The following is a 25623-nucleotide window of genomic DNA, read 5'->3' as shown; positions in this document are numbered from 1 at the left end:
TATATTAATAAAATTAAAATATAAAGAAATATGTAGTATATAAAAATCAAATGGTATGTTGTATTATTAAATTTTTTTACTGTGAAATAAAAGAGATATCGCATAATTGGGACAGTTACAGTACAGGATAAGGCGTTCCTGAAGATGATGGACGGAGCCGGATTGGGATACTCATATCACCTCCCATCCGCCGGTTGGAATCTGAAAATCAGAAATGCATTGTCGCAGTTCAGTGATCTTTTTAGCGAATTTAACAAGTATATCGCACCGGCTTATCATCATGACCGCTGCGAAAGGTACGTGGATTTCTCTGGAAGATCATTCAAAAAACAGAGATAAAGAAAAAGCCGCAAGACTTTAAGTAAAAACTGCTTCATTAAATATTTTATTAAAAGCATCATATCTCAATTCTAATTTGTTTCTTTTTCTTTTATTAATAAATATATAGGAGTCATAAGAAAAAAAGCAAACGGATTTCTTTCAATTAATCTGACATAATATTCATAACATTTATTTTTATATCATAGAATGTTGCTATGCCTTTTTCCGTTACTAATATATTCACTCTGCAATTTGCGTATATATTTGCATATATATGATAATTGTGTGCGTGCGTATGTGTTATTAATTTAACTCTCATGTATTTATCATACAGATCTGTACAAATGCGCTTATACTCGATGCACAAGAGGGAATTTGTCATGGTGTTTGTTGCTTTTTTTGCGTGTTTCGGATTAGCGATTTTTATTGGCCTGGCCGGTAAGTATCAGCAATCATTTTCTAATTATTTCGAAGTAAAAAAATTCAAATGTCAACAACACTAGTGCTATTAACCTCAAACATATTAAAATATATCATTGCATTAACGCTTTTAAAGGACCACCTATAACGTCGACCAGCGAACAGAAAGCGCATTTAAACGGCAGCGAGATGGCCACTGGTCCATTCATCATGAAGACACCTGTATTGTCTACATATAGCCAGCAATTATGGGTCATTGCTAAGCTATCGACATCGAATAATGACGGTAACGTGCGTCTGTGAAGTTGGCACGACAGTCTATGAATTTAAAAATAGTATATTGGGTAATTATATACAATTTAGGGGCTTCACCTCAAATATCGATGAAATTATGCTCAATCGACGCGTTTTTGCACGAAACGAAAGAATCTGGCAGAAAAAAAGTGTCGCTCTGCCCGCGACGCGAGATATTAAACGTTAAAGTTGACAGGAATCAGGTTATGATTCCCGTCATACCGACGAGATGTAGCAACACCATAGAGATATAAGAATAGAGTGCGCGAGTCATATGCTAGCACGTAAGAGGCTGCGATATAGGAATAGAAAAAGAACGCTGCATATAGGCCCTTTCTGTCTTTGTCTACGCGTGCATGCGAAACAAAGACAGAAGGGGCCCATGCGCAGCTTTCTCTTTCTATTCTGCGCAGCTTTCTCTTTCTATTCCTATATCGCTTTTTCAGCTCGCTCGCGCACTCTATTCTTATATTTCTATGAGCAACACTGAACATGTCCTGCGGCTGCATGCGCATGCTCAGTGGCCGCACGCGCATGCAAAAGTGCGCGAATTTGAAACGTATGTATACTTATATAATGCATATCACTTGTTAGCTTTCAATGATGAATATATCTTATATAATGGCTGTGTTCGGGGAACGCACTATTAGCGCTATTGTATCATTCTATCTTTATCGCTCATCAGGTGTAAAATAAGGATAGAATAAACAAATAGCACTAATATAGCGCGCTTCCCGAATCCAGCCTATATATCAAAGTACATGCGTGGGCGGGAGGGCTTTGCTCCCCTGCATCCCTTCCATGCATGTACTTTATAATTTCGCTTTACAACTTAGCATGTATGTACTTTAAGTTGTAAAGCGAGGTCCACGCTGCCTACCGGCGGAGATGGGTGCAGGAGGGGGGCCGAAGGCCCCCCCTGCAACCCCCGCGTGTGTGTGTGTGTAAACGAATGATTCGTTCATAAACGAATGATTATTGTCAATTTTGCATATATAAATGGAATATCGGAAGAATTTTTGCATGATGTATTAGCCTTCACGTTAAAAAATGCATACACAGCTGAGAGGAAGAGCAATATTGAGTATAGATATCGATATTTAAATCATGAGGTAATTCTTTCATAACTATAGCAAACAAGTATATTGTTTTTTATTCTTTGTAGCAATTGGGACAAATGCGACGCAGCCGTGTGTACAGTTTCAGCGTTTTCCATAGAGAAATGTTATAGCGTTTTCGATTTGCGACTCAAACCGACTCGGGTCGCATCATGTATACAGGACTCTAGCATCATTGACGTGGAATACATACATATCTATGTATGTATTCCACGTCCATTGATGCGACCCGAGTCGGGTCGAGTAGTAAATCGAAAACGCCATTAGATCTTAATATGAATCCAATAAATAATTAAAATTGAATGTACCTATATAGGTTAGTGACGCGCTTTAAATAGTTAAATACAAAATATCTGCTTTAATGAAAATCACAACTTCAAAATAATACATTCAATTTTAATTAATTATTGGATTTATATTAAGATCTAACATTAATTCTCTATGGAAAACGCTGAAACTGTACACACGGCTGCGTCGCATTTGTCCCATATGTTACAAAAAATAAAAAACAATATACTTGTTTGCTATAGTTATCAATAAATATTGAAAGAATTACCTCATGATTTAAATATCGAAATCTATACTCAATATTGCGCTTCCTCTCAGCTGTGTATATTTAAAGTTGGCGCAGTTTTGCATGCGTGTGCGGGCACTGAGCATGCGCATTCGGCCGCAGGGTTTGTTCAGTGTTGCTACATCTCGTCGGTATGACCAGAGAGAAACCTGAGAGAGGCCATCCCGGCGTTTTCCGTCAATTTTTGTGTGCCCGATTTTCCGACGCGCCGCCTGAGAAAGTGCGCCTCAACTACGTCGTTTCGCTCGGTAACCGCACATGGTTTGCGTCCGTGCTAATGGTTCGTGTCCGAACTAGCCAGTTAGTGGGGATATGCTGCGGCAGCGACGTCTATTAAGCTGACACAGCCAATTCAGCACAATCGAATAAAATTTATACAGAAATTTAGTGCTCTTTTGTTGCTAATTTGTTGCTCTATTCCCGATTTTTTAATTTTATTTTTAAATCCTGGAAACTACCCCCAAAGCTATTTCTCCTTAAAAACATACTCTAAAATTGCAAATTAGTCAGATATTAATTAATTATGTTCAAGATTAGTTAATTACGTTTTACTGATTTTATTGCCAACCATTTGCATTAATTCCGATTTTGTTGCTCCACCCTTAATGCTTAAAAACCACCCTTAGCTTATCCTACACCAGCACAACGCCTTAAAATTGTAAATTAAACAGATTTCCGAATTGATTATGCATCCCTGATTTTGTTGCTCGCTATTTTTAACAAATCCGATTTTGTTGCTTTACCCTTAATGCTTAAAAACCACCCTTAGCTTATCTTACACCAGCACAACACCTTAAAATTGTAAATTAAACAGATTTCGGAATTGATTATATGCATCCCTGATTTTGTTGCTTGCTATTTTTAACAAATCCGATTTTGTTGCTCCACCCTTAATGCTTAAAAACCACTCTTAGCTTATCCTACACCAGCACAACGCCTTAAAATTGTAAATTAAACAGATTTCCGAATTGATTATGCATCCCTGATTTTGTTGCTCGCTATTTTTAACAAATCCGATTTTGTTGTTTCAGCCTTAATGCTTAAAAACCACCCTTAGCTTATCCTACACCAGCACAACACCTTAAAATTGTAAATTAAACAGATTTCCGAATTGATTATGCATCCCTGATTTTGTTGCTCGCTATTTTTAACAAATCCGATTTTGTTGCTCCACCCTTAATGCTTAAAAACCACCCCTAGCTCACTCTACACCAGCACAACGCCTTAAAGTCATAAATTGAACAAATTTACAATTTTAAGGTATTGTGCTGGTGTAGGATAAGCTAAGGGTGGTTTTTAAGCATTAAGGGTAGAGCAACAAAATCGGATTTGTTAAAAATAGCGAGCAACAAAATCAAGGATGCATAATCAATTCGGAAATCTGTTTAATTTACAATTTTAAGGCGTTGTGCTGGTGTAGGATAAGCTAATTAAGGGTGGTTTTTAAGCATTAAGGGTGGAGCAACAAAATCGGAATTAATGCAAATGGTTGGCAATAAAATCAGTAAAACGTAATTAACTAATCTTGAACATAATTAATTAATATCTGACTAATTTGCAATTTTAGAGTATGTTTTTAAGGAGAAATAGCTTTGGGGGTAGTTTCCAGGATTTAAAAATAAAATTAAAAAATCGGGAATAGAGCAACAAATTAGCAACAAAAGAGCACTAAATTTCTGTATAAATTTTATTCGATTGTGCTGAATTGGCTGTGTCAGCTTAATAGACGTCGCGGCCGCAGCATATCCCCACTAACTGGCTAGTTCGGACACGAACCATTAGCACGAACGCAAACCATGTGCGGTTACCGAGCGAAACAACGTAGTTGAGGCGCACTTTCTCAGGCGGCGCGTCGGAAAATCGGGCACACAAAAATTGACGGAAAACGCCGAGATGGCCTCTCTCAGGTTTCTCTCTGGTATGACTGAAAACATAACCTGATTCCTGTCAACTTTAACGTTTAAGGGGATGCTGGAGCCGTCTGTTTTACCGGCATTTTTTGTCGGCACGTAGCGTCGTATTAATTTGACAGAATTAAAAATCCTTCTCCAGAATTGCAGTACATACATTAATGATTCGGGGGAACTCTGATTTTATATAGAAAACGAGAAAAAATTACGGAAGTACAAATTTCCTTATCCTACTTTTATCCCAATATGGCGTCTCGAGTTGCGGCGAGCTGTCAGCTCGTCACAATTAGATGTATTTCATATAAGAGATATACCATTGGTACGAACGCGAAAACAAGTTCCCCCGAATTGCACAACAAGAAAAACATCGATAAACCCTCCAAATCAAGATTTGGAAGCGTAATATAAAAGTATAATGTCGACGTGCATCGTGCGTATGTGTGCGTGCAATGTAGCGTGCTATCCTTGTCTATATCTTTGTCTATACAAGGACAGATATAGTTCGCCGGTCTTCTTTACCGACGCCGATCGAGTTCGGCTACGGCTCCAGCATCCCCTTAATATCTCGCGTCGCGGGGCAGAGCGACACTTTTTTCTGCCAGATTCTTTTGTTTTGTGCAAAAACGCGTCGATTGAGTATAATTTCATCGATATTTGAGGTAAGGTCCCTAAACTGTGTATAATTACTAAAACGAAATATTGACCTTTAATTAATTTTTATTAGAATATAGGGTAATTATTCAGTTTAGGGGCCTCACCTCAAATTTCGATGTAAATATGCTCAATCGACGCGTTTTTGTACGAAACGAAAGAATCTGGCAGAAAAAAGTGTCGCTCTGCCCTGCGACGCGAGATATTAAACGTTAAAGTTGACAGGAATCAGGTTATGATTCCTGTCATACCGACGACATGTAGCAACACTGAACGTGCCCTGCGGCCACATGCGCATGCTCAGTGGTCGCACGCGCATGTAAAACTGCGCCAATTTTAAATGAATCAATCGTGCAGAATAACCAAGCATCTCGATTCAAGCAGTTAGGTCTCACGCTGGGAGTTTCATTAGTTTAATTATGCGTGGAAAGCACACACACACACACACGGGGGGGTGCGAGGGGGGGCCTTCGGCCCCCCCTCCCCCGCACCCACCCCGTCGGTAGGCAGCGTGGACCTCGCTTTACAACATAAAGTACATGCTAAGTACAGGCTAAGTTGTAAAGCGAAATTATAAAGCTCATGCATGGAGGGGTGCAAGGGGGCTTACATGCGTGAGCGCACGTGAACAGAAAGGCTTTTCTCCCCTGCACCCTCCCCCATGCATGTACTTTATAATTTCGTTTTACAACTTAGCATGTACTTTATGTTGTAAAGCGAGGTCCACGCTGCCTACCGACGGGGTGGGTGCGGGGGGGGGGGGCCGAAGGCCCCCCTCGCACCCCCCCCGTGTGTGTGTGTGCTTCCCACGCATAATTAAACTAATGAAACTCCCAGCGTGAGACCTAACTGCTTTAATCGAGATGCTTGGTTATTCTGCACGATTAATTAATTTAAAATTGGCGCAGTTTTACATGCGCGTGCGGCCACTGAGCATGCGCATGTGGCCACAGGGCATGTTCGTAGTCGCCAGTAGTCGCTACAGCTCGTCGGTATGACAGGAATCATAACCTGATTCCTGTCAACTTTAACGTTTAATATCTCGCGTCGCGGGGCAGAGCGACACTTTTTTCTGCCAGATTCTTTCGTTTCGTACAAAAACGCGTCGATTGAGCATAATTACATCGAGATTTGAGGTGAGGCCCCTAAACTGAATAATTACCAAAAAAGATATTTTTTGGAAGACACTTTCTGCTAATTATACGCTTAATTGATTTTAATTAATTGTGATTAGTGTATGGTTTTTCAAACTCTAAAAAGTTTTTTCCAAATATCTCCAAATAATTTCCAAACGATTGGATAAGATAATTTTCAATAATTTTTAATGTGTTTGCCAACTATACTTACGTCGGTAGTTGTTCATACTTTTATATAACACGTGCGTGGAAAGTGGCCCGTTACGCGCGCGCCATCTGTGCGACAAATAGCCAATTCCACACCGAGAAATCCTCCGCTCGAAACGGTGCGGTAATGTTCTCATTCCGCCTTCGGCTCGTGCGTCCACTTCGCACCCGTGTCCAATTCTCAACTTCCCCTCCGTTCCCGCACTTGTTACACAATAGTTATTTGTGTAACAAGTGCGGGAAGGTGAGAATTGTTGGAAATTAATCTAAATTTTTTTTACCGTTAAACAATTTTTAAAAATTACGTCCAGCATATATGACACTTAGTGAAAAAGTTTTTTACATTTTTGTTAATTTTTTGAATGTGCCAACTTTACAGACGTTAAAAACATTCTGATCATTAGAACTAATAGCAAGAAGCGTTTACGAAATGTAAAGTTTGTTAGAAAGCAGAATAATTACTCGACATTTATCTCTTTACGTATGACACTATGATCATTTGGCAATTAAAAATAATCGCCTTCTTGTTCGAATGTATATAAAAAAATAAAATAGATTAAATGCAAATTTCTTAATTTTTTAACAAAGTTATCTTTATGACTACGATTGTGATAACAAAAGTCTAGATATATTTTTTGTATTTCAGTCTACGTTAGATTATAATCTATTTTTTTTTATATACTTTACAGCTTATTCTTGAATATTAATATACTTATGGGTGATGATTTGCAGATGAGAGATACGACAAAGGGTTTCAAGTTAGTGTTTCCATAGACGGTATCACTGCTGATCGCAAGCCCGTGTCCGTACTACCCCCGGAAGCTGGACATAATCGGTAAAAATGCAATAGAAATGCTCTTGTGTTCTCTCGATAATTAAAGTTGAACGAAACAAAATTAATTCTATAAAAAATTTTTTTATTGTAATACATCTATTGTTTTAACAACATACAATGAATTATACTATTAAGAAAACCGGAGTTTATATCACATTGTTGAAATGCATAAATTAATACAGATAAATCTCTTATGATCGAGTAATAATATGTGAAATAATGACCATTATTTTCCAGAACCAGACATTTGAAATGTGAAAGGCAATCCTGCGAGGAACTAGTCGTCGCCCACCTCGGATTCCTTGATTATAGCTACTACATAATCACTGTCCGCTTCCATGGACTTGAAAGCTTCCATCAGCGATACACTATACGAGAACTCACATTCTACGTCAGTAAGCACTGCATGAAATGATCATACTCGTTTGGACAAGACATTACCTCATCTTTTTCTTTACGTTTCTCCTATTTTTTCCTGTTCACAGTTTAAGAACTACAATCCGGCGTTCACGCAGATCGAAATCTGGTTCCGACTGATCTTCCTATTGACCACGTTCGGAGTGATGGTAATTCACTGTTACAATGGCATAAAAGATAGACGAGTTAAAACAAGTCGAAGACTATTTGTTTCTGCGAAATTGTGCCGACGATATAAATGATGATCGACGTTAAAGATTGGTTTTGAAACAATGCGCAATTTTATCTTTCTATTATATTACTTTGCAAGTAAATATAACGCAAAACTAAAATAAATTCAGTTTAACTCTTTACTCTTTATTGCATCGTGTTGTTTTTGAGTAACAAACTGAACAATAAATATATTTTGCATTAACTAAATTTGACATTTAAAACATTCAAAAAGACACTATATATTGTGTATATATATATATATATATATATATATATATATATATATATATATATATATATATATAATAGTGCACACCTAAGGTAAATCTGTTAATACAAAATGGCTTTTATAGTTACAATTAATTTAAATGCAGCTATGGAACCTTTAAACATTTGTCTATAAGTATGTGAACTCATACTTGATAATAATTTTGTTGTTAAATATTTATTGAGCGATGTTTAGGGCGATGCAAAGTCGAGCAAAAATTAAAGAGGCGGGTAATAGTGCGCAGTTTGAACATTGGCAAAATTTGTGTCTGCAGCGGATAAATTTCGAACTTTTCTACTTAAATTATTAGTTTTAAGTATAGTTAATGTGAGTAATGATAAATAATTGAAAATTAAATGCAAAACTTTAAAAATCGAGGGATATTTAAAAAAAATTTTTTTTGCGAGTAGAACTGACTCATTAATTCGACTGAATTGACTAATTAATTCGACACGTAAATATATATAAATTTAAATATAAATAAACTATATATATAAAATCGACATAAATAAAGCCGTGCATTATTCCCCGATTTGTCATTCCGAAACAATTTTGTCAATTACTAGCGAACCGCAAATGAAATTATGGGACCAACGCGGCAAAAGATTCCCAAGGGATCGTATTTCACTATGTTATACCAATTACAGTAGCAAATAAAAATTGCCCACTTACGAGCTTAACTCCTGTCGTTTCAAAATGATAAGAAAACGGGTGCGTTTTCTTTTTCGCTTCCTGCATTCAAACTAAGCTTTAAGCTGGGATAAAGCGTATATTTTTTATCTAGAATTGACGTAAGCTTTGAAAATTTGTCACTTACATGTCGTCAGCTATCGTCACAGTCTCAAACTTGAGGTGCGCACTATTACCTACTGCGTCGTATTCTCCTACTTTCCCCTATATAATATGACTGAAACATTCATTTTTTAATTAATGATTAAGAGAGAAGTTTATCATTCAGCTAATCTCCGATCTCGATGATCAGAAACTCGTAATTTCGCAAAATAAAATATTGCAATGATTGCTTTTTAACTCGGCCCGTTTTTTTATCGCGGATATTTAAATAATGTTCTAGAAATCGAAAGAAAAATTGTATCGCTTTCAGTGCTGGTTCGGCCATTCGCTTAGAAAGTATCCGCTGCATGATTGGTCAATAGAACAAAAGTGGATCTCTATACTTCTTCCATTACTGATTCTGTACAATAGTAAGTTTTCGAGATTCTGACATTTTTCACCAATACGCATTTTCGTGATTTTCGACATTTTATTGATGAGCTTACTCTATTGAACAGATCCGCTGTTCCCCATGATCTTCTTGGTAAACTCTTGGGTACCCGGTATGCTGGATGCAATTCTGCAAACAACTTTCCTATGTGCTATCCTCATGTTCTGGCTCTGTGTCTATCATGGTCTTAGACAGGTACTCTGATATCGTCAAAAACTGAGAAACATTGATAATCCTGATGCGCAAGGCTATAGAGAATTAAATTAATTAGTTAATTCATACATTATTTACATATTTATCGTTAAGGGGATGCTGGAGCCGTAGCCGAACTCGATCGGCGTCGGTAAAGAAGACCGGCGAACTATATTTGTCCTTGTATAGACAAAGATATAGACAAGGATAGCACGCTACATTGCACGCACACATACGCACGATGCACGTCGACATTATACTTTTATATTACGCTTCCAAATCTTGATTTGGAGGGTTTATCGATGTTTTTCTTGTTGTGCAATTCGGGGGAACTTGTTTTCGCGTTCGTACCAATGGTATATCTCTTATATGAAATACATCTTGTGACGAGCTGACAGCTCGCCGCAACTCGAGACGCCATATTGGGATAAAAGTAGGATAAGGAAATTTGTACTTCTGTAATTTTTTCTCGTTTTCTATATAAAATCAGAGTTCCCCCGAATCATTAATGTATGTACTGCAATTCTGGAGAAGGATTTTTAATTCTGTCAAATTAATACGACGCTACGTGCCGACAAAAAATGCCGGTAAAACAGACGGCTCCAGCATCCCCTTAATAGATTAATAATTCGTAAGTTCGCGAGTCACGTTTTTATTAAGGAAGTAAAATATGAGTTTGTAGTATAGCTTCATATTTCTACTATTACTTTTAAACATATTTCAGTGATAATTTAAAAATCATTATACCTCAATAGGAAAATTGCGCAAATATTGTATAATAATTGTATCATTTAATTGAGAGGAATTTTACAGTTATTGTGCTAAGATAATTCCTCATAACGCAGCGTTCTTGCTGGCATTAAATTTCTGAATAATATTTGCACAAAAATTAATAAATTCAATTTTATGTTTAATTAAATTTTACACAATTGGTTCGACATTTAGAAGCAAAATATTACTTCAGCACACTTCAGCAAACACCGATAACAGTTACATAGAACATTCATTATATTTTACGTACGAGAAAAGATGCCATCTATCGGCGACCTAGCGAACACAGAATATATGCTACGTAATACAAAAATAACACATAATAAAATTCAAATATATTTTTCAATTATTTCGTAATTATTTCGTAATTTCTTTCCAAATTTAATTTTGCGATTATTCCGCTAAGACAGTTCGTCCATATCGCTGCTGTCTTGCTGAAATACTATTTAGAAATAAATTGTGCAAATATTTATCAATATTTGCACAAAGATCTAAATTTCTATTAGTGTTGCTGCAAATATTGAGGCATAATTGCAGCATTCCCAATTTCATCCAGATTTCGTCATATGATGTTATGAATATTTTTCTATCGGAAAGTAAATATACAATTAGAGTACACTTTATTTCAAAATAAAAATCTTATATTCTGTTAGCTTACAATTTCATAATGTATTATATTAATTATGCTTATCGATCATTATGATCATACACATATACGTACACATGCGCGCGCGTGCGCGCGCACACACATTCTAATTGACAATTTGTTTATTTTATTTAGAACGAGAGACGGCTTATCACGTTTTATCTGCCCAAGCTCTTAGTTGTGGGTATGTTATGGGGTGCAGCATTGACTCTCGCCACATGGCTTCGTTGCACCGAGTTGGAGGATCCTACTTATAATTATGTTCTCGATACATCGAATTACTACGTAAGTTGAACTCGTGCTTATTAATACAGATTATTACAATAGAATATTCATTCATTTATAGGCTATTACAAGGAATGTTAATGTTACGAAGAATATTAGGACTATTATATTAGTCTATTAATTATATCTAAAAAATGACTTGTTATATATTTTATTCATCCTTTTTTTAAGAAACACATATAGGTCGTAGTCGAAATCTTTTGTGTTTTCAAAACTTTAGGGGTTAATTTATAATGCAATACGCAATACGCCACGTTTTTCCTCATGATCTCAACTCCGACAATTCGAATTGTAAGGCCAATCGCATATTTTAAGATGTGAATCGAAGTAAAGTCCGGTGGGACACATCTGTGACTGAGGCGTTCCCCAATTGCACTGATAGAAACAATCGCACAGGAAAGAATGCGGCAATAACAGCGGTCCCGGATAATGAATCGGACATCGTGGAAACGGCCGCGGACAGTCGATCCAGGACGAGTCGCAATAACCGGCTTGCCAGGGCCAGTTGTACACCTGAAGAACGCGGGATTGAAATGCAACTTTTCTGAGCACTCAAAGAACATCGGCACGCCCCAGTCGCATTTGTAGAACTGAATTGTTATAAAATTACGTTCTTTATATATGTATATGAGAAAATACTCAGAGTGTCACCCAGTTTTTTATACTATTAAGAAGGAAAAGTAAACTAAACTTATAGAAAATCAGGACATCAATAATTAGTATAATCGAAAATGAAAAAGTTCAATTATCGATTCCATACAATTTACTTGCTTCTTCTTTTCCGCGAAGAAACTTACCAAGCTGCAGTTAGTCAAATGAGGCAGCAACACCTGATGTTCGTGGTGCGCGAGTCTGGCGCATGGGTTTTCCTTTTCCGTCTCAGTTGCGCTCAGATTTCTCACAACGTTGACCTTGAGCTTCACTTCGCCCTGGCCTCAGGGTCGTCTTAAATTCGTGTACCTGGTAACCTCGATTGCGGTTCTCGTAATTTATCAGATCTTCCGGCGGATACGAGAGTTGCATTGTGCAGCTTACTTGCAGTGGCTTTGGTTCGCTGTATTTCGCAATGTCTTGTCGCAATTTCACCGGACAGTCGACAATCGTGTACAATCCGCTGATCCTTAGCGAAGCTTGTAGTATAATAATGTCGATCGCTGATTGAGTAAACAGCTATTTATTCGTTGATACAAGTGATTCATTTCGTTAATGAAGCAATCGAACGGGACAGCAATATAAGCCATTTCCTTCATTTAATTCTCTACAGAGGAAAAGAGAATATATTATACTTATTGACAAATATACATGATTATTTTTTTCTCACAAATTTTTTTAATTTATCAAAAATTTCTAAAATTAACTTGAAGTATTATGTATCTAAATCTTGCATAAATTATAAAACAGGTAAATTTATTTCTATTAACTCTTGTCAAGATTAAGGCTCATGCACAATGAGAGGAATAAAAAACAAGGACCGTCAAGACACGGTCTTGAAAAAAAGATGTGACTATGAATTCTCTCTATGTTTAATTCCTTGTTCCTTATTCCTTTCATTGTGCATAAGCCCTTATAATTTTACTCGATTAGAATATATATCCTTATTTACTCTTGTACCAATCTTTTCTCAAAGAAAAGATTGAGAAAAAGTTAAGTTGTTAGTACTAACCGAATTGTCTCATGTTCACAGATCAGTAAACCAAAGATAATTTTATTGTAGCTATTGTAGGAACGTCTTAAATCTATTGTTTCCGCACGTTCGTTGCAACTCTTTTTTTTTGCACACACAGATTCAATCGCGATCCGATATTGATATAGATAATTTCTCAACAGCTAGTGCTTCTGTCATGCTGTACTTGAAGATTACCAGTTCTCGATCTTAATTTGGCGTCGTATCGAAAGTGGTATAGAGATCGAAACTTAGTCTCTACCAAAGAAGAGTAGCAAAAAGATGTGACATCGCGATAGAGAAACGATCAATATGCGATTACTTATAAGATATATAAGAAATAGATATATGAGAGACATATTAAATATCTGTACTTGTTAACACACTGCATACACAGACATCTGTTTCTAGGGCTTCAAGGTATTCTTCTTCACGGTGGGTGGTTTCTACATCGCATATCTATTGCTTCTTATATTAAAAGCATACAGCGAACTACGATCTATGCCATACTTTGGTAAATATATTTTTTAATCCGTGCTTAAGGCCGTTATTTAATAAAAATATATTTAATTATAATTTTGTATAATCTATATCTTGAATTTTATTATAAATGAACAATTTATATAGACATAAGAAATATTTGAAAATTGAGCATTAAATCACAGTTTTATCAAGAAAAATATCTTGTGGTGAATACCTTATAATTTAAATTGAAACCGATAGATGGTATTCGATGTGATCTGTTTCTCGTATTTAAAATTTAACAAACAGTGTTATAAGAATGCCATCAAAAGACACGACAGTGTCTCGCGCTATTCTCGCGCGACGCTGTCTCGGAGCGACACAATTTTTGTATCAGTTATATCGTGGAGTCCACTCTTATAATAAAGTGACACGCTTAAAAAATAACATTTGAAAATATATAACAATTTTCTAAAACTTATTTAAATATATATGTCCTTATATATAATCTTATATAATCATATATGACCATATAAACTTTTATCCGGCCAAAATTCATATATGACCTTCCTATAAGAAGCGATCTTATATGCTCATATATGAATTTTGGCCTGATAAGAACTTATATGGTCATATATGATTATATAAGATTATGTAAGGATATATAAAAAATCCTCCAGAAGAGGAAAATAATGAGCCCCACCAATATACTAGTTAGCATTGATAACCACATTCTCGAGATAATTGAAGAATAGTGTATCTAGGGCACAAGATCAAGCTAGGAAAAAATAACCAGACAGCTGAGATCACTAGAAGGATCGGCTTGGCGTGGACAGCATTCGGCAGACTAAGCTACATCCTCCGAGAACCAAAAATCCCAATCAACCTCAAACGGAAAGTTTATGATACGTGCTTATTACCAGTTGCGACATATATGGACTCGAAACAATCACTCTCACAGCGAACAGCGCAAACCGACTAAGAATCTGTCAGAGGGTAATGGAGCGAGCAATGCTGAAAATCAACCTGAGGGATAAAATCCGAAACGAAGAGATAAGGAGAAGAACAGGAGTTGCCGACGTGGTTGAACGAGCAAGTAGACAAAAGTGGCAATGAGCGGGACATGTTGCGAGAAGCAACACCAAATGGACCAAGGTCCTGATGCAATGGAGACCAAGAAAGTCCAAAAGAAGCATTGGCCGACCACAGACGAGATGGCGAGATGATATCCAACGCCACGCAGGAAAGAGGTGGATGCAGACAGCACAGGAGAGAAAGACATGGAAGGAAATGGAAGAGGCCTATGTCCAGGAGTGGATGAAAACAGGCTAGAGAAGAAGAAGAAGAAAATATAAAAAATATCTCTTATGTCTTATATGCTCATATAAGAAGCGATCTTATCATATATGAATTTTGGCCTGATAAGAGTTTATATGGTCATATATGATTATATAAGATTATATATAAGGACATATATATTTAAATAAGTTTTAGAAAATTGTTATATATTTTCAAATGTTATTTTTTAAGCGTGTCACTTTATTATAAAAGTGGACTCCACGATATAACTGATACAAAAATTGTGTCGCTCCGAGACAGTGTCGCGCGAGAATAGCGCGAGACAGTGTCGTGTCTTTTGATGGCATTCTTATAACACTGTCAAATTTTAAATACGAGAAACAGATCACATCGAATGCCATCTATCGGATACTTTGAGACGCAATATTCTGATATGATTATATATAATTTTATATGACTATATAATTTCATATACGATTATATTATTTTCAGTTTAAATTATAAGGTACCCGGCCCGGGAAAAAAAACCCTTATAATAGGCGATTTTTGGCGTGACTCTGGTATAAGCAACCAAAGGGTACCAAACTGCATCAAAACCAATAGCAACCACCGATAGCAACTTTGGTATATGTACCAAACCATACCAAACGATTGTCAAAAATGTCTAATGTCTTATATATTCATATAAGAAGCGGTCTTATATGCTTATATGTATATGAATTTTGGCCGGATAAGATCTTATATGGTCATATATAGATTTATTTAATTTCAGCTATACAAAGCCATGAAATGAACTTGGTTTACAATATACCTTAAACACACTCATACCAACTTTTTTAACTTAACGCGTGACACTGTTAATTCCTTATTCCGTAGTTTTTAATTTCTTCTAGAAAAATCATCCCTTAAACCCAACACGCCTAAACCTATTATTTGCACGTTAAACTCCCAACCTAAACTCAGAAATACTTGACTTAGTCCGCTTCGGCAGTATCAAGCCAAGAAACGGACATTATTCACCTATACACACACACACATACCTTCTTACCGCAACGCGCAACAACTAATCTTCCCTATATTTCTTTTATTTCTAAATTCTTCCCAAATTTCCTTTAGACTCATATCTCGCTTTGTTTCTAAAATAACCTTCCTTACATCCTAAAACTTATAAAACTTGAATTCTAAATCAATGTATATTCTCTATATACTTTATAATCCAAAACCTAATTCTCTCTTTTTCTTTATCCCTACCTTTATCTTAATATTACAATTATTTTTTGTTTTTCAACCACATCTTAATATATTAATAATTCTTTACCTTTACTTTCAAATATTAACGCAACTCTCTCATCTTACAATACATATAATAAACTTGACTAATAACAAATCTCTTGCTACCTAACTAATGCTATCCTATGTCCCCAGCCCTTCCAAACTCATCACACCTCCCTATATGCTCTTACCTCCTCTTTTTTTCTTTCAATATATTATCTTCTTAATCTTCCTGATCTTTTAAATTCATTCCTAGTTTAACTTGAATCACTTCTGTGCCCTCGGATCGCTCCATTCCTCTTCCTTATTTGCCAAAATCCTCGATACTGCTTCTCATTCACTCCTAGTAAATTGCCTCCCAACTCTTCTTCTCTCGTTCCCACCGAAGCAACATATATTTCCTTCTCGCACGTTCGTTCTCTAGTTATCTTCCCATGCCTCCTATCTACCGTTGCATAATTAATATATCTGGATTCGCCTCCGTGCCATCTAAAGATTCTAATATTTCCAGAAAACTGCTGCGTTTTTTAAACTGTAACATTCATATCCTCCTATTTTTCTCCTTCCGCATTTCCTTCTTCTTCTTCTTCCTTCCCTTATCTCACCAAGCCTTGCGTGTCCTCTTAACTCCTTTTCCTATTTCCACCTTCTTTTTATTATCCACCTTATTTACCTTTCGTTTTCTACAACGCAGACAAGTTTCGCCAATCCTTGTTCCAGGAATACGCCAATAGCTTTCCTATACCTTTCTTCTTTTCATCTCATCTCTTCTTCATCGTTGGCTTAACCTTTCCTCAGCTATGCTTATCTTCTTTTACTTTCCATTTCCTAGAACACCTCTAGGCCCGCCCATCCTTGTGTCCTAGCTTCATTTCACCTTTCTTCTTTCCATCTCCATTGACCCGGAACTCGAGAGATTTTCGACTGCTTTTTCTTCTTCCTTCTTCGATAATCCTCTTCACATTTAATCCTCCCTTGTTTCGTATAGCCTCTTCTATAACAGCGCTTCTTTCACCTACCTCTTGTCCTCTCCTCTGTTTTCTATCCTTTACCTCTTTTTCCTCTTCTTATTCTTGATCCTATATTTTCTAGTCTAAAATTTGTCCCAATCTAAGATTTACATGTGTTCTGAGTTCAACCTGTCATCTTTTCAACTATCTTCTTAAGGGGGTGCTGGAGCCGTAGCCGAACTCGATCGGCGTCGGTAAAGAAGACCGGCGAACTATATCTGTCCTTGTATAGACAAAGATATAGACAAGGATAGCACGCTACATTGCACGCACACATACGCACGATGCACGTCGACATTATACTTTTATATTACGCTTCCAAATCTTGATTTGGAGGGTTTATCGATGTTTTTCTTGTTGTGCAATTCGGGGGAACTTGTTTTCGCGTTCGTACCAATGGTATATCTCTTATATGAAATACATCTTGTGACGAGCTGACAGCTCGCCGCAACTCGAGACGCCATATTGGGATAAAAGTAGGATAAGGAAATTTGTACTTCTGTAATTTTTTCTCGTTTTCTATATAAAATCAGAGTTCCCCCGAATCATTAATGTATGTACTGCAATTCTGGAGAAGGATTTTTAATTCTGTCAAATTAATACGACGCTACGTGCCGACAAAAAATGCCGGTAAAACAGACGGCTCCAGCATCCCCTTAACCTATACTTAATTTACGGCCAAAGGCTCCTTAGCTAATCATTTACCATACAATCTTCTTTACAATCATCGATCAAAACCTTCTCTACTTTACCTACATTACCTTTCCCGCCTATACCGCCTAACTGACTCGTCACCATAACCTCATCCTACCACGGTCTCTAAATACTTTTATATAACTTTTCTCTACTTGCGTCCTACTATCTCCCTTCATTCTCATCGCATCCTCTGCTTACACCCTATCTTTCCAGTATCCCTACTTGCCCCATACTAATCTTTAAACCCAGAAACAAAGCTAAAATCACAACGCACTTTCACCGCTACCATTCACACACGCTCCCTCTAATCAAGTCCTTATATGGTCATATATGATTATATGAGATTATATAAGGACATATAAAAAATATCTCTTATAGTGTGTTATATGCTATAAGAAGCTATCTTATCATATATGAATTTTGGCCTGATAAGAGTTTATATGGTCATATATGATTATATAAGATTATAATTATATATAAGGACATATATCCCGGGAAAAAAAACCTTTTATTTATTTATATTAGTTTATATTAGTAGAAATATGATTATATATGATCATATAAGAACTGGAAAATATAATCTTAAACAATATTATATGGCCATATATATAACCATATATGATTATATACTCGGGAAAAAATACCTCTTATTTGTTCATATTAGTAAATATATAATTATATATGGTCATATAAGAAATGGAAATATAATCTTGAACAATATTATATGCGGCTAAATCTCTTTAAGTACAACTGTATATAGTTATATATGGTTTCATATACTAGTATATTATCATGTGTGATCATGTAAAAGTATATTTATAAGGTTAAAAATAATCATATATGAATATATACTCTATAATGGATCTATCCATATAAATTTCTATAACTATTATAAATATTCTTCTAGTATATTATTTTACTTGACAATATCAAATTAAAATAAAATATATTATTTTTAGTTTCAGTTTACACAATTGCACATTTGTAAGTTCGACAAAGTCCATATTGGCACGCAGTGCCAATTTAAAAAACTGAAACATGTATTTAATAATGATTGATATTGTGAAATATTATTAAGCATCAAGATCCGCTTCGACCGAAAACGGCACTTCTCATTGCTTATATGTTATTTTAAATTTTTTTTCTAATTTTGCATAGATACTTAATTTTTTTAATTGACATTAATTTTTATTAAATATTTTCGTAAACAGTGAAATTACCAGTAATAATTCGTGAAAAAACTGTTATATAATATATATTATAGTTCTTATAAACAAATATATTAATCGTATTATTTTGCAAACATACCTTATAATTTAAACTGAAAATAATATAATCGTATATGAAATGATATAGTCATATAAGATTATATATGATCAGATCAGAATATTGCATCTCAAAGTATCCGATAGATGGCATTTAATGTGATCTGTTTCTCGTATTTAAAATTTGACAAACAGTGTTATAAGAACGGCATCAAAAAGACACGACACTGTCTCGCGCTATTCTCGCGCGACGCTGTCTCGGAGTGACACAATTTTTGTATCAATATAAGGGTTTTTTTTCCCGGGTTATATCTTTGAGTGAAGATTTACAATTACAACTTGATGATAAGCGTGCGGTTTACTTTGCAGATTTACGTCTGCGGTTTTTGACCCTGCTTGCTGCGGTGGTCGCCGGCGTTTGCAGTTTGGTCACCGCACGTCAATTCGGAGCCGGTGTATTGGAGGACAGCTTCGCTTCTCGTCTTTCTACTTATTACCGCACGTCCGCGCAGTTCATGGCTCTTTATGGTCTCCTCAATTTTTATTTATACACCATGGCATACGTTTACGCGCCTGCGCTTCAACAGGTCTATGGGCAACGTGAGTGTGTCTCCGAAAACAATTATTGTACTCCATAATTTTCGATACAACACTTACTCATTTACAGCGATAAACTTGAAGAGCAATAATCTTACAAAATATAAAAAGGTAGTAAAAATCAAGAGACACGGTAGTGTCTCGCGCCAAGTACACGCGGAGCGAGACCGACCGTGACTCTTTTACGCGACGCGACGGGTTGCGAGTACCCGAGATGTTGAGATCTCGATAACGAGTGAACGGATCAAGTTCTAAGTAGGCTTGATCGATAGCTTGGGGTCCAATTAGGGGGGGGGTTTCTCTTATAATATTCCGCTCCGTGCCCTACGAGCGGAGATATTGCGACGCAAAGTCCAAATGTGAAAATTTTTTATTAAGATACTTCTTCTTCTACTTCTCTAACGCCGATGTTATATGATGACGTCATAATCAGAAACGTCACTTTCACTTTTTCGACGCTGGCGGCGCAGGTATCGCCAGTTTCGATATCGCGCGCGTATTTCGAAATTAGGTCGATAGACTTATCGGTCAGGAGGAAGATTTCTATTTAGGTAAATTAGGTATATACTTATATAATATATATTGAGTCAATTGCTTCATGTTTATCTGGAGAGATTTCGTATCCTTATATCGTATTACCACCGCTGCCGGAAAAGAAGGTTCTCTACGCTTGGCAGAAAGTGCCGCTAGGGAATTTTTAAGTCGATTCTTATGAATCAAGCTTGAATTCGATGTCCACATGTCCCAGGTTGCCGATGACGAGATCCAGATAGTGCGCTTCATAGTTTTCGGTGTCCAGGTGTAATCGTACGTTGAATTCGATATCTACGTGTCCCAGGTTGCCGATGACGAGGTCCACATAGTGCGCTTCGTAGTTTTCGGTGTCTACGTGTATTAATACCTTGAATTCGATGTCCACGTGTCCCAGGTTGCCGATGACGGGATCCAGATAGTGCGCTTCATAGTTTTCGGTGTCCAGGTGTAATCGTACGTTGAATTCGATGTCTAGGTGTCCCAGGTTGCCGATGACGAGGTCCACATAGTGCGCTTCGTAGTTTTCGGTGTCTACGTGTATTAATACCTTGAATTCGATGTCCACGTGTCCCAGGTTGCCGATGACGGGATCCAGATAGTGCGCTTCATAGTTTTCGGTGTCCAGGTGTAATCGTACGTTGAATTCGATGTCTAGGTGTCCCAGGTTGCCGATGACGAGCTCCACATAGTGCGCTCCGTAGTTTTTGGTGTCTACGTGTATTAATACCTTGAATTTGATGTCCACGTGTCCCAGGTTGCCGATGACGGGATCCAGATAGTGCGCTTCATAGTTTTCGGTGTCCAGGTGTAATCGTACGTTGAATTTGATGTCTAGGTGTCCCAGGTTGGCGATGACGAGGTCCACATAGTGCGCTTCGTAGTTTTCGGTGTCCAGGTGTAATAATACGTTGAATGCAATATCTAGATGTCTCAGGTTGCCGATGACAATGTCTAGATAGTGAGCTCCGTAGTTTTCGGTGTCTACGTGTATTAATACCTTGAATTCGATGTCTAGGTGTCCCAGGTTGCCGCTGACGAAATCCACATAGTGCGCTCCGTAGTTGTCGGTGTCTACGTGTATTAATATTTTGAAATTGATGTCTAGGTGTCTCAGGTTGCCGATGACGAGGTCCACATAGCGCGCTCCGTAGTTTTCGGTGTCTAGATGTAATAATACCTCGAATTCGATGTCTACGTGTCCCAGGTTGCCGATGACAAACTCCACATAGTGTGCTTCGTAGTTTTCGGTGTCTAGGTGTATTAATAACTTTAAATCTGAATGTAAAACACGTAGATATCGAATTCGAGGTATTAATACACGTAGACACCGAAAACTACGGAGCGCACTATGTGGACCTCGTCATCGGCAACGTGGGACACCTAAACATCAAATTCAACGTATTATTACACCTGGACACCTAAAACTATAGAGCGCACTATCTGGAACCCGTCATCGGCAACCTGAAACACGTGGACATCGAATTCAAGGTATTAATACACCTGGATACCGAAAACTATAAAGCGCACTATGTGGACCTCGTCATCGGCAATTTGGGACACCTAGACATCGAATTCAAGCTTGATTCATAAGAATCGACTTAAAAATTCCCTAGCGGCAGAATCAAGAGACACGGTAGTCTCGCGCCAAGTACACGCGGAGCGAGACCGACCGTGACTCTTTTACGTGACGCGACGGGTTGCGAGTACCCGAGATGTTGAGATCTCAATAACGAGTGAACGGATCAAGTTCTAAGTAGGCTTGATCGATAGCTTGGGGTCCAATTAGGGGGGGGTTTCTCTTATAATATTCCGCTCTGTGCCTTACGAGCGGAGATATTGCGACGCAAAGTCCAAATGTGAAAATTTTTTATTAAAATACTTCTTCTTCTATCTACTTCTAACGCCGACGTCTTATATGACCTTTTTCAAAAAAAAGGTAAAAAAATGCGCCAAGTACACGCATAGTAGTATATGTGTATTATGTTGTTACCTCGAAAAAAACAATGTGGTAGTATTATACCTCGAAATAACACCCTGTACATACTGTTTATACAATGCGTAATATTACAAAAAAACGTGATATCTGTACAAAATTACCTTTTTTAAAAAAAAGGTAAAGAAAGGCGCCAAGTACACGCATAGTAGTGTACATATATGTTGTTACCTCGAAAAAGAAACAGTGGTAGTATTATACCTTAAAAAAATCTAAGTAACAAGTGGTAGACGAAATCTTTGTATCTTGAAAAATCTCGAAAAAACCTAAACAGTAGTATCTTCATCTCGAAAAAAAAACAAAGTAATAGTATACGATATATATACGATAGTATTATACCTCGAAAAAACCTAAGTAACAAGTGGTGGACGTAATCTTTGTATCTCCAAAAATCTCGAAAAAACCTAAGCAGTATTATTTTTATTTCCAAAAAATTATTACTCAAGTGATACACATCACAAAATTACGTTACCTTATCAAAAAATGAGTCGCGCTTCAAGTCATCTATTATTACAATTACAAAAAAGAAATGATATCTCTTTTTAAATTACAGCGCTAATTACAGAGAACATATATTTTTCGAAATACAAAGATTACGTCTACCACTTGTTACTTAGGTTTTTTCGAGGTATAATATTACTACTGCTTTTCTTCGATTAGAATAAAAAATTGAATCATGAAGAATTACACAGAGGTAACAGTACAAAATACAAATATTTTATTAAAATATTTAAACCCAACAAGGGAATACAAGGTATTTAAATACAAAGTTTATATATATGTATTTTAAAAGATTTAATCGTATTGCAAAGAATTACAGAGGTAACCGTACAAAAAATAAAAATATTTTATTAAAATACATAAATTTTTCTTGTCAAAAAACTTGGCGCTGCTAGAGAGAGAGAGAGAAAGAGAAAGAGAGAGAGAGAGAGAGAGAGAGAGAGAGAGAGAGAGAGAGAGAGAGAGAGAGAAAGAGACCTTTTACAAATGTAGATATTACTTATTCTATACTTATTCTATACTTAATTCTAATCGCTTTAAAAATCTAAACTTATCCTAACTTATCCTATACTTATTAGTAATAAGCCGCATTATTCACCGTCACACACACACACACACACACACACACACACACACACACACACACACACACACATCGCCCTCACCCACTCGCTCGCACATACACACCAGGCTGACCTAATTTTGAGGTCTAGCAGCGCCAAGTTTTTTGACAAGAAAAATTCATGTATTTTAATAAAATATTTTTATTTTTTGTACGGTTACCTCTGTAATTCTTTGCAATGCGATTAAATCTTTTAAAATACATATATAAACTTTGTATTTAAATATCTTGTATTCCCTTGTTGGGTTTAAATATTTTAATAAAATATTTGTATTTTGTACTGTTACCTCTGTGTAATTCTTCATGATTCAATTTTTTATTCTAATCGAAGAAAAGCAGTAGTAAATATTATACCTCGAAAAAACCTAAGTAACAAGTGGTAGACGTAATCTTTGTATTTCGAAAAATATATGTTCTTTGTAATTGGCGCTGTAATTTCAAAAGAGATATCATTTCTTTTTTGTAATTGTAATAATAGATGACTTGAAGCGCGACTCATTTTTTGATAAGGTAACGTAATTTTGTGATGTGTATCACTTGAGTAATAATTTTTTGGAAATAAAAATAATACTGCTTAGGTTTTTTCGATCAGAAACAACTTAAAAAAGTAAAAAGATTTCTTACATAATTTATTGAAAAAAATACGAAGGAAAGATTCTCCTGTACATCGTTAATATAATTTATGAAAATAATACTTGTAATATTTTCTATTGTTATTGAACCATGGAAACCCCGACAATAATTTATAATCACCCTATATATTCTATTATTTATGTGTCTAGAACATAATTTTTTTGTTACATTTATTGCAGACTCATCGATAACGAAAGATAGCCCTGCGTTTTCGATGTTCAATGATTCTGAGGAGGAAGTAATATACGGATCGGACGAGGATAGTCGGCGACCACTAACTCGTACTCCACGAAACGCAGAGGACAGTGACTGAGGGCCTTAAGAAAAACAATTTCATACTTTGTGCTAATCGAAACATAGATCGTTAAATGGAAAAAAACAATGAGAAAACTTTTGATTCATGTTTCTACTGTGATTCGCAGTCATACTGCCATCACATTAAAAGTTGAAAAAAACTAATTAACTAAAAATTCGTGTAAGTAGTTCGTTGAAGAATCAAATGTTAATTGTAAACGAAGACTTTGTATCATGTTTACGCAAGCTTCAAGAAAGATGCATACTGTACATAAATTACAAATATATACTAATAATGTGAATTTATGTATTGCATTGTGTAGAGTAGGTAGTCCAACAATGAACCATGTAAATTTCAGAGGCTTATATCTCTCTCAATTATTGAGTTGGAGATCTATGTTTTTGCATACAGTTTATGAATTTGGTTGGCTACATACTGTATAAGATGACTTATAAGTTATTTTTAAAGTTTAGCCACAATTTCGATTTTTTTAAAACAATGTCAAATGGTTCATTGTGTACAGGGGTGTGTACCACACACAATAAACCTAGCTATTTTTAACAATAAACCACATGTTTTATACTGTAAATTGTTAGTGTTATTTTAATTAATTTTACTATGTTTTAAAATGTTTATTTAGGGAAGAGATAATTATAACACAGATAACTGTAGTAAAAAACAAAATGGTTAATTGTAGACCATATAACATTTTTTACGATAATCTAAAAAAAATATGGTAAAATAATTTGCTTACAGAATTATAATAAAGCTAAATATACACAAAATTATATAATAATGAAAAAAATAATAGATATAACAACAACAACATGAAAAATACGTAAAACTTACGAAAAAAACTTGGTTTGTCACCCAAAAATTACAAAATGTGGCCTCAAACGGCCGTCCTTCGCGCGATTTGTCGGCCGATTGAAGAGCCGAGGGCGTCAAATGCGAGTCGTTGCATGACAACAAGCACAATCTAGCAACATTACATTTATGAAATATCGCAAAAGTATACTACTGGTTCATTGATGAACTACCTACCCTATAGAAGCAATGTAAGAACTGAAAGAGGAAGATATGAACGGAAATATGATAGAAAGAAATAGAAAAAATAGGAAAAAGAACGAATTTTATAAATTTTTAAAATGATAGCTAATTTGGAGAATAACGTAGGAACAAATTCCTATTGATCTCTTTCGACTTATCTACTTTTACGGCAAAATTAGGGTGACGAAAAGTTATTAAAATACAAATGAATAAGACAACAATAAAATATGATGAAGTTTCGTTTCACAATA

The 25623-nt window shown here is 36.0% G+C and overlaps 1 protein-coding gene and 1 pseudogene across 3 annotated transcripts in view; one reads left to right on the top strand and one right to left on the bottom strand.

The window, feature by feature from the left end:
* The window catches only part of LOC139809379 (transmembrane protein 181), a 27872-nt gene extending 2249 nt beyond the window's left edge, over window positions 1-25623 (top strand). Inside the window, exons 2-13 of one of the 3 annotated variants that reach the window (XM_071772245.1) lie at window positions 122-296; window positions 656-759; window positions 878-1027; window positions 7364-7466; window positions 7704-7857; window positions 7952-8032; window positions 9467-9566; window positions 9654-9781; window positions 11331-11480; window positions 13555-13657; window positions 19517-19747; window positions 24207-25623. In XM_071772245.1, the coding sequence (XP_071628346.1) occupies window positions 145-296; window positions 656-759; window positions 878-1027; window positions 7364-7466; window positions 7704-7857; window positions 7952-8032; window positions 9467-9566; window positions 9654-9781; window positions 11331-11480; window positions 13555-13657; window positions 19517-19747; window positions 24207-24340 (1590 nt within the window). In that variant the 5' untranslated portion in view covers window positions 122-144 and the 3' untranslated portion in view covers window positions 24341-25623. Of the gene's footprint in view, window positions 1-115; window positions 297-655; window positions 760-877; window positions 1028-7363; window positions 7467-7703; window positions 7858-7951; window positions 8033-9466; window positions 9567-9653; window positions 9782-11330; window positions 11481-13554; window positions 13658-19497; window positions 19748-24206 lie in introns of all 3 variants that reach the window. The other 2 variants (XM_071772239.1, XM_071772251.1) reach the window with 2 other exon arrangements.
* On the bottom strand, window positions 11688-13156 carry LOC139813067 (uncharacterized; annotated as a pseudogene).

This window comes from Temnothorax longispinosus, chromosome 1 (assembly GCF_030848805.1).
Source record: "Temnothorax longispinosus isolate EJ_2023e chromosome 1, Tlon_JGU_v1, whole genome shotgun sequence".
Lineage (NCBI taxonomy): Eukaryota > Metazoa > Arthropoda > Insecta > Hymenoptera > Formicidae > Temnothorax > Temnothorax longispinosus.
Note: the sequence above shows the minus strand (reverse complement) of the source record. Positions and strands in the feature narration are given on the sequence as shown.